Here is a 13,085-nt window from a genome sequence, read left to right as displayed (position 1 = left end):
TGTTGGGCATGTGGTGCATTTGTACAAATAATTATTTTCATTTGTTTTGTTTTGGAGCTTACACTTTATTATCGGATCGGAATCACCACCCCATTACTTGTGTTTATCAGCAGCAATAGTCACCAATTATATACTTACTTGCATCAAATTGAGTTGTTTTTTTCTTATACAGAGTTAAGCCAATAGATTGCAATTCACATGTTCAGTGGCGGACTTGAGTGTGACAGAGGGGGAGACATGGCCTCCCCAAATGTCAGTTATAAAGATAAGTGATAATATTTACCATTATTATTATTGTTATTCATTTTGTTTTTTTTACAGATTACACTTCTTGATATTTATAATACAGGATTAATTGGTCACTAAAATGAAATGCAAGTAGGTTGAGAAATTATAACAGGAAATATTCATTTCGTACAAATGATATGACAGTTTTGAATATTTAGTATAGCTCTCTCAACATTTTATTTCAAACTCTGCCCCAGCACATGTTTAATATTGATGAAGCATACACACAGAGAAAGAGACAGGCAGAGAGGGAAAGGTGTGGAGACTTAAGAGGATTAAATAATCACAAGAAAACCAATGGTGTTACAGTTCCAAAAGACAATCAAAGGGCCAAAAGAATGCATTACAAAATTACAAATTACAAATCTCTGTTAAAAAAATAAATAAAAATCAAGGAAAATATACACAAGATACACAAGTCAAGCACCTATCTAGCGAATCGTTAGCCACCTAATGGTTTACTCCTATTATAACTCACACCACTACCTACTACTAGCTACATTACAATTGGCAAAAGAAACTTGGCCAAGAACCAAACCAAACCTCACATGCTAGAGTTAGTATGTCCTGGAGAGGGGGAAAAAAACATGAGATAAATGTTCACCAATGGGGAAGGGCACCACCGTAAATTTGCTCGACACACATCTCTCTGTTCCTATATATATTTATAGATATACTTTTTAAACTTAAGGAAAAGCCATATGGGGGTAATTGGGTCCCCAAACTCAAGCCACATAATTTATATATACTTTACACAAACTTGCACACAGTGGAGGAGCATGCATAGCATAGAACCCCCAACATCCTATGAGGAGGACCCTTGATCAGTATCATCCATTGTTGACAAATGTTGGAAAATGATTGGCGCTCCATGCTGAGGATATAGTAACATCAGGACCGTTGGTGCGTGCTGATAACTAGGGGCCAACCTGAAACTAAAACGTTGCAGTATGATAGCTAGGGCCAGTTTGGTTTGTAGCACTGCAAGGTTTTGTCCTATGCATGTGCGCACACCGAGACCAAATGGTATGAATGCCACTGGATGCTTCGCCGCGCGGGCCACCCCTTCAGAGAAACGGCCAGGATTGAATTCATTTACATCATTGCCCCATATGGCTTGATCATGATGAACGGCTAGGATTGGAATCAAGAGTTCGGTCCCACGTGGTATCTTGTAACCCCCTAAATCCGCATCTGTTTTTGCACGTCTGATTGTGGCTATAGTGGGTGGGTACAGTCTTAGAGACTCATTCACAATCATGTTTAGCTGCACACCAGATTATAGCCCAAAAGATTAGATTAATAGAAAATTCAAAGAGGACAAAAAAAAAAAAAAAATAACAAAACCATTTATTTTGATTTAGATGATGGTGATGAGAAATAACTTTGAAAAGACAGAATTGCCACTAGGGGACCAAAGTTCTAGTACATGTTCCCTTCACAGCGGATAAGAGGAAGCAAAAGGTGGCAGCTTGGTTTTTGTGAGGAAACAAAGGCTAACACAAGAGCTAAGAGACAAAACATGGTTTATTTTTTTGGGTCCAAATATTAATAACATGATAGCAGAAAAGGCTTCAAGGGGTGGGTTGCTTACCGTCTTGAGCTTTACAACATGGTCTTTAGTGGGGAGGTCACGTGCTCCACACATCTTGAGGACCTCGTCACGTGCCAGTACCTGCCAGTGTGGGTGCATAGCTAGGAGAATGGTCGTCCACGTCAGCAAGTTGGATGTGGTCTGTTTGCCTGCAAAGAAAAAGCTCTTGCACTCTTCCACGATATCATACACTGTGACATTGGAGGCATTGGTGTTGGAGGCCTGAATCATTAAACCCAGTAAATCCTTAGGCCCTTTTTCGATCCTCTCATTCCCACACGAATTCTCTTTCCGTCGTTCGATCAGCTTCACCAGCGATTTCTTAATTTCCTTGTCCAATTTCCAAGATTTTATGTTCCTCCTTGTGGGAAAGAATCTAACAATATATTGTACATGATCATCAAGTGTAACAATAATTAATAACTTGATACCGATTAATATACGTAGCACTACATGTCATCATGGGAGAATGAAATATATATGATTAGTTGTTATAATTAAGTAATTAAAGATATATATATATATACCTGTAACCAGGAATGAAGACTTTTTGAAAGGCATCAGCAGCCAAGAGCATTTGTTGGGCTTGTAGGCGGAAAATGGCTTTGCCATCTTCGTAGCTGCTTCCAAATGCCGTCCTCGTAATGACATCTTCTGTTAGGGTTTGAAACCACTCCGAAACTTCAACTTCCACCTCACCCTTCTCACTCATTGCCGACCACTTTTCCAACATCTCAACCACGCTTGTTTCCATCACCGGAATCAGCAACTAAAAAACATAATATATATATTTATATGTTAGACACAAAATCTTACTTATATATACCATAATGATTTTAAAATATAATAAAATAAAATAAAATTGCATGTAGCATATATATGTATTCATATTAATAATAAAAAAGAATGGGGTAGCTAGATAGGAGTTAATTACTTTGAGATTTTCCATGTGAAAAGTGGGAGAGATGATTCTTCGGTGGTGAGCCCATTTCTCTCCTTTAAGGCTAAGAAGCCCATCACCTTCTAGCTGCTTCACAAGTGGGGGAGCTTCGTTTTTCTCGTACGATTCTGACTTGGATGTGAATATTTCCCGGATAAGGTCTGGATCAGAGACGGTGAGACGAACAGTGGGTCCAAACCAAACAAGGAATGTTGCACCTGTATCCAATATAGTGAGAGATTAACTTAATTAATTAACTAATGAGTTATATTAAGATTGATTAATTAGTTTATTGTATATATAGGTACCATTTTATTTAGAAGCATTAAAAAAATAAAACACTGAGGTGAAATGATTTTTATTTATTTTTTTTAACACAAAGTTGGAACTACCATACTCCTTCAAGTAGTAAGTGTGAAGTTTGCAAAAAGAGGAAGGAGCAGGAAACATGACAGCCATTATTTTCAGAGGAAGCATGGATAGTGTAGTGTAGACCCTACAGCACAGAGACGTTGAGAGAGAGAGAGAGAGAGAGAGAGAGAGAGAGAGAGAGATGGCAAAAACAGCAGGAGTTGGGAAGAAGACAAGTCAATTTTAAAACTGGTACCAAACATTTTACAACTACATTGTCAAAATTCAATTCCTCCCATACAAAAACAAAACAAATAGGACATGGAAAAAGAGAGCAAAAGCAGATGACAACTCCTCAATGCCAACAAAGTGCACTTATATATCATAAAAATTATGACTGTAATGTAGAGAGTACCTAATAAATAAGCTGGATATTTTTAATTTTTTTTTTCCTTATAGGAAAAGGAAATTGAGAATATGGACAAGATTTGCATTACTGACATCCTTACAGAGCAGTCAGTAGGAAACAAATGTCTGATTACACATCAATCTGAAGCCTTGTTGGATTTTGAGGCTAGAAAAGTTGAGGATTCAAGGAGGGTATAGTGAAGAAATAAAGAAAAAATAAAGGGGGGGAAACGGATGGAAAGAGAAAAACCAGGTGGAGCTAGCTACAGTCCAAACTTGGAACTTCAACATCATGCATCAAACAGCTAGGAGCTAGCTCAGAAAAAAAACAAAAAACAAAAAAAAAAAGCCTGCAAAGTTGCATAAAGAAGCACCCTAACTCCGGAACGAGTCATTGAAGGCTTGAAAAGTCTCAAATTCTGAAGGATCTATCATAAAACTAGAAAAAGAAACATCATCATGGCACTGAAAGAACGCCAACTTTAATGATGATGAGAAGGACTATTGTTTCGAACTAGAGATAAGAATTATTACAAACCTTATCAATATGGTTCAAAGGGGTCTGAAAATATTCTAAAATCAAATGCATTTGTTCATTTTGAAATTGAGAAAAGAAGTTAGAAGACAAGAGAGTGAAAGAGAAAAAAAAAAAAAAAAACCCAGTTATTCTTTGAAAACTAATTAGTGACGAGAGGAAAAGGTAGAAGAAAATGTATCCAAAGAGAGAAAGGTGAAGGAAAAAAACAAATAAGTACCATAAATTTTCTTCCAGTGATGGTAGAAGGAAAGGACTCTGGGAAGAATGTTGTGAGAGAAAGGCATAGGTTGAGAGGAAGCCTTCAACATCATGCCGACAAGTTCCTTAACGTTTCCAATGAAGAAACGATAAGGGGGTCCTCTGATTCCTTGTTTGGAGAAATGGACTTGAATTTTTCTAGGTCTCCACCAGAGCAAAATAGTAACCTTGAGAAGTAAAAGGAGGAACATGAACGAGAAAGAAAGAAGCTTAAGCCAGTAGAAGAGGTCCTCCATGTTTGAGGTTGAGGTTGTTTTAAGACAATAATATATAACACACAGAAAATCTTGGTTTCTACTTGGTGGTGTGGACAGTGGTGCAGAGCAGCCTTTGGTTTTTGGCTTTGCTTTGCTTCTTATCTGCTTTGGTTATGTTGGTTGTTAGTGCCTTGGCTTTTTAATACTACAAGGACATACACAAGTGAGAGAGAGAGAGAGATGAACAAGTCATGAAGAGTTGGCTTTGGTGAGAGAGATGGAGAGAGAAAGAAGGTCAAGCAACGCCAACGGCGTAGGGGCCGCCACTTGAATTCTAAGGGTCAACGAATGGGAGTTCTTTTATTTTTTTAATTTTAATCCTTTCTAGACGATCTTACCCTTGTATTACCCCTACCCCTTTTATATCTATTTAGTATTTTTATTTCAATAAAAAGTTTATTTTACACTTTATATATATATATATATATATATATGGTTTGATTTTTTTCATATTATAGCAGATAAAATTATCTCTTATACACACATAAAATGTGTGGGGCTATATAAAAAAAGAGAAAAAAAAACATGAGTCTCACATACTTATATATATATGTATATGAGATAAGATTATCTCCTACAATATAAGAAACATAAATCCTATATATATACATTATTTTTAGTAAACTATAACAACATATACTTATTAAATACCAACAATATTGATATATGAATTTAACCAAAAACGACGTCGTTTTAGGTTGTGAGAAAAGTATTTTTGTAATTCATATTTCTTCTGGAGTTATATTAACATTTATCATTATAATTTTTTTCTCTCAACCCCAAAACCACATCATTTTAGAGTAACTAAAGATAATTTTATCTCCAGTAACCGAAGAAACATTAAACCCTTATATATATATATATGAGAATAATATTTCTTCTATAAAATGAAATTATCATGCAATCATCATATGAAAGTGGGTGCGACCCACTTTTTCTCATTCTCTCTCATTTTCTTATACGGTCTCACTCACTTTCTTGTGAATGCATGAGATAAAGTTATCTCTATCATGCAGGAGAAATATTATTTCCTATACGTATATATGGGCTTTAGTTTTCTTATTTCGCAGAAGATGAGATTTCTTTCCTTCATATACATCGACTTTTGTCCTTTTTTTTTTTAAATTAGTGGGTCCACTTTTTTGTTTCAACTGGATGCAAATCTTATCTTGTGTTGAATGAGAAAAGTAAATCCATATATATATATGGGTTCATTTTTTCTAAAATTACTTTAGACAACTATGTCTAATGTTTATCGAAATAACGTTATTTTGGGTAGAAATTATGGTGTATTTGTAATTTTAATTTTTTTTTATTGTTATAATAGTCTTTATCATTCTAATTTTTTAATTTTTCAACCCTAAAATGTCATCATTTCAGTGAAATTAGACAAAATTGTGTAAAATAACATTAGATATTTTTTTCTTATATATATATATATATATATATATATATATACTAGTTTATAATATTCACCTGCCTTATATTAAGCTTTAAAAACTATTTAAACAAAAATATTATGATTTAAGGTAGGGAAAAGTATTTATTCGGTCACTGGAGATAAAGTTATTTCCAGTGAGCTCAAAACACGTCGTTTTGGGTTATAAGATTAAAAAATTATAATGATAAAGACTAATATAACCTTACAATATATTAAAACTACAAAAATACGTTGATTTTCACCCCAAAACGATGTCGTTTTGGACTTAACGAAGATAACTTATCTCTGAAGAAATCATTTATCCTTTAAGTTATCCAAAAAAATATTTAAGTCTAATGTAAATAATATAATATTGTATTAAAATTTTAATGCAATGTCTTAGAAAACATAAAAATATGATAATTTTAACATGATCATATCACACATTAAATTTGAGTAATTCATTAACGAATCAACAATCATAATTTAAAATGATCATTTTTACTTTTTCATTTTATGAGCTTTGTCATTTAAATATTAATCGTTGATCTATTAATACATCATGATTGAGATTTAACACTTGACATAGTCAATTAGTCATGTTAAAAAAAAACATAAGAAGTTTTAACCCTAAAAGTTTAGGCACGTCCGCATCATCTATAGAGATAAGTCTATTAGCCTATTTATAGGCCTTGAGTATAGCTATAAGCATAATCATGCTTATAATAATTAATTCTAAAAATCACTCATAATAAACAAGTATATAATTAATGAGAAAATATTGAGTTAGAGAATAATAATGGAGCCATAAATATACTCTGAATGTAACACAAGATTCATATAACAATTTATAGTATATTTATTTAAATATAAGACTATAAAAATTGGATACATAATTTAATGGGTCTTATTTACTACATCTTTATGGTCATTAAATTTAATAAATGTAGAATCGTCACCACACTTTTTTGTTTTAATGGATGGATTATTCTTTCTTTTTTTTAATAGAATGGTGGTAGTAAAGGTCTCATTTGTGTTTACCAAAAAAAAAAAAGGTCTCATTTGTATTGTATTTTTTTATTAAATTAAAAAAATAGGATACAATATTACACTCATTAGAGTAAGGTAATATAACTACATTTTTATAAAAATTATGATAAATATGAGAGTGTTTATAGACTTAATAATATGGTTTTAGGGAATATCTCCAAAATAATAATAATATGGTTTTAGGCCTTTAAATAGATTTTCGGGGGATTGAAATATACGAAACTTAGACTTTATATTTGAAAAATAGTTTTGCAGCCTCATTGAAGGTAAAGCCTAATATGCTTAACTTGTTTGTACTCTAGTCTTAAGCCTCGTTTAAGATTTACAAAAATATTTGGCAGTTTCTTATTTTTTATTTTGGTTAAAATGGGTTATCAATGTACAACAATTTTTAAAAGTTTACAACTCACCACAAGCCTTATTTGAAGGGAAGTAAAGAAACATGTAGGGTGTGTATCACAGCCTTTCCGGAATCGTTTTTTTTTTAATTTATATTTCCTGGAACAGAAATGGATAGAAAACTCGTTTGGTAAAATTGATTTATTTTTTTGATCCCGGGATGAACCGGATTAATTTTTGTGCTGGGGAACAGAAAAAAGAATAAAAAAATTTCTGTTTTTTTGTTCCCGGGCACAAAATGAGAAACACTTATTTCTCTCAATTACTCTCCACCACTATCATCATTATCATCAGCACCATCATCCAGACATGACCACCGCCACCATCTGCCGCCGTCGTTGTACCACCAATGTTGTCGTCACCACCACCACCACCACGACGCCATCGCCACCACCTCCACCCATCACGACCATCACCACCGCCGCCACCGTCACCGTCACCCATACCATCGCCGCAGCCACTGTCATTACCGATGCCGTCGCCACCACTACCACCATCGCCATCACCATGTCATTGCCACCACCACGACGCCATTGTCACTAACCACCATTACCATCGCCGCAGCCACTGCCACCATCTCCGCTGCCGCCACTGCCACCATCGCCGCTGCCGCCATCACCATGACCACCACCACCACCACCATCGTCATCACCACGTTGTTGCCACTACCACGACGTCACCACTTCCACCACCGTCACTAACCACTATTAACGCCGCAGCCACTGCTATCACCACCACCACCACCGTCACTAACTACCACTACCATCGCTACAGCCACTGCCGTCACCAACACCACCATCGCCACCAATCACCACACCATCTTCGCAGCCACTGTCATCACCACCATCGCCACCACCACCGCCACCATTACCACCACCACTATGCCATTACCCTTACCACCACCATTATCGCAGCCACTGCCATCTCTACCACGCCACCACCATCGTCGCCGTCGCCACCACCACCACCACATCATGTGAAAAGGAAAGTGATAATCCGAAAAAAAATTATGCTTAATAGGAATTATTTTTTATTATATTATTTGTTGTGTTATCAAAATAAAAATTGAACATGTTATCAAACACATTTTTATTCTCAGAAACTGTTCCAAGGCACAGAAATAGAAAAGAATTATTTCTTTTCAGAAACAGTGCCAATGAACATAGTGGTTGTCATGCATACCCTAAAAGTCCCGTCTTGATCTATTTCTCTCTCTCCAAAAACTACTTTTTTTTTAGAAAAAAAATTATTCTCTTGACAAATTAGTGTTTGAACATCTGCTTTAAAATAAACGAGAAGTCACAAAAAAAGTCAATTTTTTTTTTGCAAGTTAAAAATTTTAATTTCTAAAAAAAATAGAAGTTAAAAGCCAAATATTTTTTTCAAAATCTAAATAGCTTTAACTTTTGTAAAAACCACATCTTAAATAAACAAGGCAGAAAAAAATCATTTTTCTAAAAGCTCATTCAAACTACCTATATTCCATCATCAAGCACTTAGTCTCAAACATAATATTCACAAAGTAATTGAGCCCAGGTTTGAACCCAAACACCACATAAACTTTTTTTTTTTTTTTTTTTTTTTTTTGTGATATGGAGGGGTAAACCCCAACACCACATGAACTTTGTGTGTAGATTATGATCATTTCAACCCCAACAACAACCATCAATGATAATATTCAACGTTTTAAATTTCTAGTCAATGCATAATTTTGTTGTTGTTGTTAATTTAGAGGATCTATTGTATCATAATATTATGTCTATTTCATTTATTAATCGGTTTATTTTATCAAAAACTTCAATTGCTAATTTATTTACTTATTTGAAAAATATGAATTTAATTATTCAAAGCTTTAAAAAAATAAATATTGAAAATTTAATACAATTTAATAAGAGCATAAGAAAGTTATACAAAACTAAAATCAATAAAATTCTATATAAGATTAATTGCAACTCAACAAGAATTAAATATATTACTAACGACTAAAATTGGATTCGTAGTTAAAATATCCATCCCTGTTTTCGTGGTTGAATTGAATCCATCCAATTTTTATATAAAAGATTTTGAACTGATTCGATTATAATGAATACTACTTTTCTAGGAGATATATTAAAAAACAAAAAGGGCACTACTTTCCTAGGAGTAAGAGGAGATTTTTTTGCCGCTTGGATACATTTTTCAAATTATAGCACGATTCGCGGAGGATAACAGAGGAGCTTGTTCATATTTTATTGAATTAATATTAATAAATAAATGCCAATGTAATATCTATTAAAGTTTTACATATTTATGGAATTTTTTAAATGAATATAATTACTTATGTAATCCAATCGAGTAAGACTAGAATTTTTTTAAAAAAGTACATCTATATCTATTATATTTAGAGTTCGTTTGGATGAATATTTTTTCAAAAACTATTTTTTTTAAGAAAAAAAAAAGCGTTTCTCGAAAAAAAAGTCTATTTGGATGCTTGCTTTTAAAAAAACAGAAGTCGTAAAAAAAATTAAAAATTTACTTTTTTCATAAGTTAAAAATTTTAATTTCTACAAAAAAATAGAAATCAAAAGTCAAATATTTTTTTTAAAAATCAAATATAAATAAATAATGTAAGGGCTCACAATAGAAGATGGTAACTAAAGAGATTAAATTTGGCGCACCCGGCTCACAGGGGATTGGGTGGGGTGAAGGAGAGAGAGTGAAAGAGAAATTGAGGAGAGAGAAAAGAAAAGGGAGAAAAAAAAAATTCATGTGTCTTATTCTTAATGGAAGGACCATGAAGGGACATGAGCATAATAAAGATTTCCGTAACTAAAATCGAATCATTGGCATTGCTCACAATAGAAGATGGAAGGGCTCCATTTTTTCAATAGTCGCCTATAATTGGAAGATTTTTATTTGAAAAATAAATAAATAAATAAATAATGTTAATTGTTACAGAGAAAAAAAGGAATTGTCACTTGTTATTATGCAAGTGAGGTAGTCCAAAACAGAGTAAATTATCATTTACATATTAATAATTTATAATAAGTGAATTTCACTTCACATTTCAACTTAAAATATTAAAATTAATAATTATTTTAATTTTAATTTTTTGTTATCTTGTTAATTTTCATGTGATGTAAGACTTTACCACTCATATTTAAGTTTCAAATAATATCTCTATTTAAGTGTGAGTCCTAAATATGTCAATTCTCCCTCAAACCAAATATTCCTTGAATATTTATGAAATTATAAATTAAAAGTTATATTCTACAATGTCGCTCCAAAATGGCACAAATCCATGTTGTAAAACCATATAAGTGAAAAATAAGAAGTACCGAAGAGAAAATGACAAATTGGGATATGTAGAATCATAACATTAAACTCTCTCTCACTTTCTCACACACACTCTCTCTCTATATATATATATATATATGGAATGGTCCATTTGGTGTCGATATAAGATTTTGTCCAGACACCGTATTATAATTATGTATTATGGAGAATATATAGTTATAATATTAAAGTTATATTTTTTTCCACTTTTCACATCAGCAGACAAGTTTATGAAAAGAAAAAAAAGCAGAACTTTAACATTATAACTATGTATTTTCCAGAGTACATAATTATAATGCGGTGACTTGACAAAATCTTATATCCAGTGACTGAAAACCAAATTTTCCCATATATAGAAATTATACTCTTATGTTGCTGGAAAAAAATTATCTTATGTCACCCATTATAATTATGAAATCAGAACACATGTTTCATAATTCCATAGAATTTTTTGATCTATCATTTAGATTTCGAAATTGTTCATTTTAATATTAAGATTTGTTAAGATAGTCCTATTTCACTCTAAACAAGTAAAAAAAACGACAACCAATCTGGAAATTGGATAAGAAATATGGGGATCTCTCAATAGGATTCGACCCGATGACATTCTAATCATTTGTCAGAGAAATAAAAACAGTTGGCTCTTGACAAATGATTCTTCATCTGCTCCTCACATTCCATGAATAGTCGACACTTTGAGGAATATCCAAAACAACATCTAGGGAATCGCTATGATTCTATCTCTATTCGTTGCGTTTGAAGAAAGGAAAGATCCCAACAAAGAATCAGTATTTCTTTTAGTGATTGAATCTCTCTTTGATTGGGCCGGCATATTCAAGTTCAATACGTTGTTGTATACCTGCAAATATTTCTCTTTCTAACCATACAATTGCTAGTACACTTATTGTGATTCCCAATACATGAAGAAAAATAGGGGCAAATATCCACAGGCCTCCTTTAAATATGCCACTCTGGAAAAATAATTGATATCTTGTATTTCTGATGTATCAATTATCATTTCAACGATCAATTTCTCCCAAAATAATATCTATGCTACCTAATATTGTCATAATATCAACCAGTTTCATTCTTTTAACTAATTGTGGAAGAATTTACAAATTGATAAAACCCAGTGGGCGAATTTTCCATCTCTAGTTCATAGATCTTTGGGTTTCGATTATCGCATAATAGAAACCTTACAAATAAAGCCTGAAGATTGGCATTCCTCGGCTGTCATTTTGTATGTAGGGACAAAAAATTTTCAATTCCAATCGACTGGGCGTATTGTGTCGATTCTTTTGAGCAATGTATCTGGAAATACCCTTCGATTCCTTATTCACATCCTTTTTATCACAATCGGACATTCCAAAATAACAGTTATTCGGATATTTCTTCAACAATTTCTGATCTCTAGTGGACCTCTCGGTAGGATTCGACCCCAGATAACATTCTGACCATCTGTCAGAGAATAAAGAACGATTGGTTCTTGGCAGATGATTATTCATTTGCTTCTCAGATTCCATGAATAGTCGGCACATTGAGGAATATCCAGAACGACATTTAGGGAATCACTCCTGATTTGTAGATATATAAGAAGGATTATATTGACAATTTTTTTTTTTACAAACTTATAAACTATACTATGTCTTATTTCTAGGATTATATTGACAATTTTTTTTTTTTCTACAAACTTATAAACTATACTATGTCTTAAACAGGCAGAACACCTGGTAGAGAAACCCAATCTTGAGTGAAATAAATACCACGACTTCGATCTTTTTCAACAAAATCATCACGTAGTAAATCAACAAAACCTAAAGTGATCTCCCTTTCCCCCTCAAGTTTACCTACTACGGTACCGGCGTGAATATGATCTCCGCCAGACAAACGTAACGCTTTAGCTAGTACACGAAAGTGCATACCATGATTCTTCTGTCTATCGATAACTGCATGCATTGCACGATGGATATGAAGAAGTAGACCATTATCCCGACAATAATGAGCCAAGCTAGTATTTGCGGAAGCCAAATACATTACCTACAATGGAAGTAAACATGTTAGTAACAGAACCTTCTTCAAAAAGGTCTAAAGGATAAGCTACATAAGCAATAAATTGACTTTCTTCTCCAGCAACGGGTTCGATGTGGTAGCATCGTCCTTTGTAACGATCAAGACTGGTAAGCCCGTCGGTCCACACAGTTGTCCATGTACCAGTAGAAGATTCGGCAGCTACCGCGGCACCTGCTTCTTCAGGTGGAACTCCAGGT

At 33.4% G+C, this 13,085-nt stretch overlaps 2 protein-coding genes across 2 annotated transcripts in view; both read right to left on the bottom strand.

The window, feature by feature from the left end:
* Positions 1 to 1,093: 1,093 nt before the first annotated feature.
* On the bottom strand, positions 1,094 to 4,613 carry LOC133291125 (cytochrome P450 734A1). The gene is made up of 5 exons (XM_061489322.1): positions 4,337 to 4,613; positions 2,817 to 3,040; positions 2,410 to 2,651; positions 1,883 to 2,258; positions 1,094 to 1,555 (listed from the first exon to the last, which is right to left on the bottom strand). The coding sequence occupies exons 1-5, from the start codon at positions 4,611 to 4,613 to the stop codon at positions 1,094 to 1,096; spliced, it is 1,581 nt and encodes a 526-aa protein (XP_061345306.1).
* An 8,213-nt stretch (positions 4,614 to 12,826) lies between these two features.
* LOC133291063 (ribulose bisphosphate carboxylase large chain) overlaps positions 12,827 to 13,085 on the bottom strand; it is a 1,005-nt gene continuing 746 nt past the window's right edge. Inside the window, exon 1 of the mRNA XM_061489245.1 lies at positions 12,827 to 13,085. This exon is cut by the window's right edge and continues 746 nt beyond it. Within this exon, the coding sequence (XP_061345229.1) occupies positions 12,827 to 13,085 (259 nt within the window).

The sequence above is a fragment of the Gastrolobium bilobum genome, unplaced genomic scaffold (genome assembly GCF_033153095.1).
Source record: "Gastrolobium bilobum isolate Gb01-03AN ecotype WA unplaced genomic scaffold, APGP_CSIRO_Gbil_v1 utg829, whole genome shotgun sequence".
In the NCBI taxonomy this organism is placed as follows: Eukaryota; Viridiplantae; Streptophyta; class Magnoliopsida; order Fabales; family Fabaceae; genus Gastrolobium; species Gastrolobium bilobum.
The sequence above is the reverse complement of the archived record's forward strand: the minus strand, read 5'-3'. Positions and strand labels throughout refer to the sequence as shown.

What these genes read in the sequence shown, in the direction of transcription:
- LOC133291125 (XM_061489322.1), bottom strand. Translation starts at nt 4,613, where the DNA reads ATGGAGGACCTCTTCTACTGGCTTAAGCTTCTTTCTTTCTCGTTCATG. An exon ending in GTCTTCATTCCTGGTTACAG is followed by an intron (nt 2,259 to 2,409) that starts GTATATATATAT and finishes ATATATTGTTAG; the next exon opens with ATTCTTTCCCACAAGGAGGA. An exon ending in ATGTTGTAAAGCTCAAGACG is followed by an intron (nt 1,556 to 1,882) that starts GTAAGCAACCCA and finishes TCTGGTGTGCAG; the next exon opens with CTAAACATGATTGTGAATGA.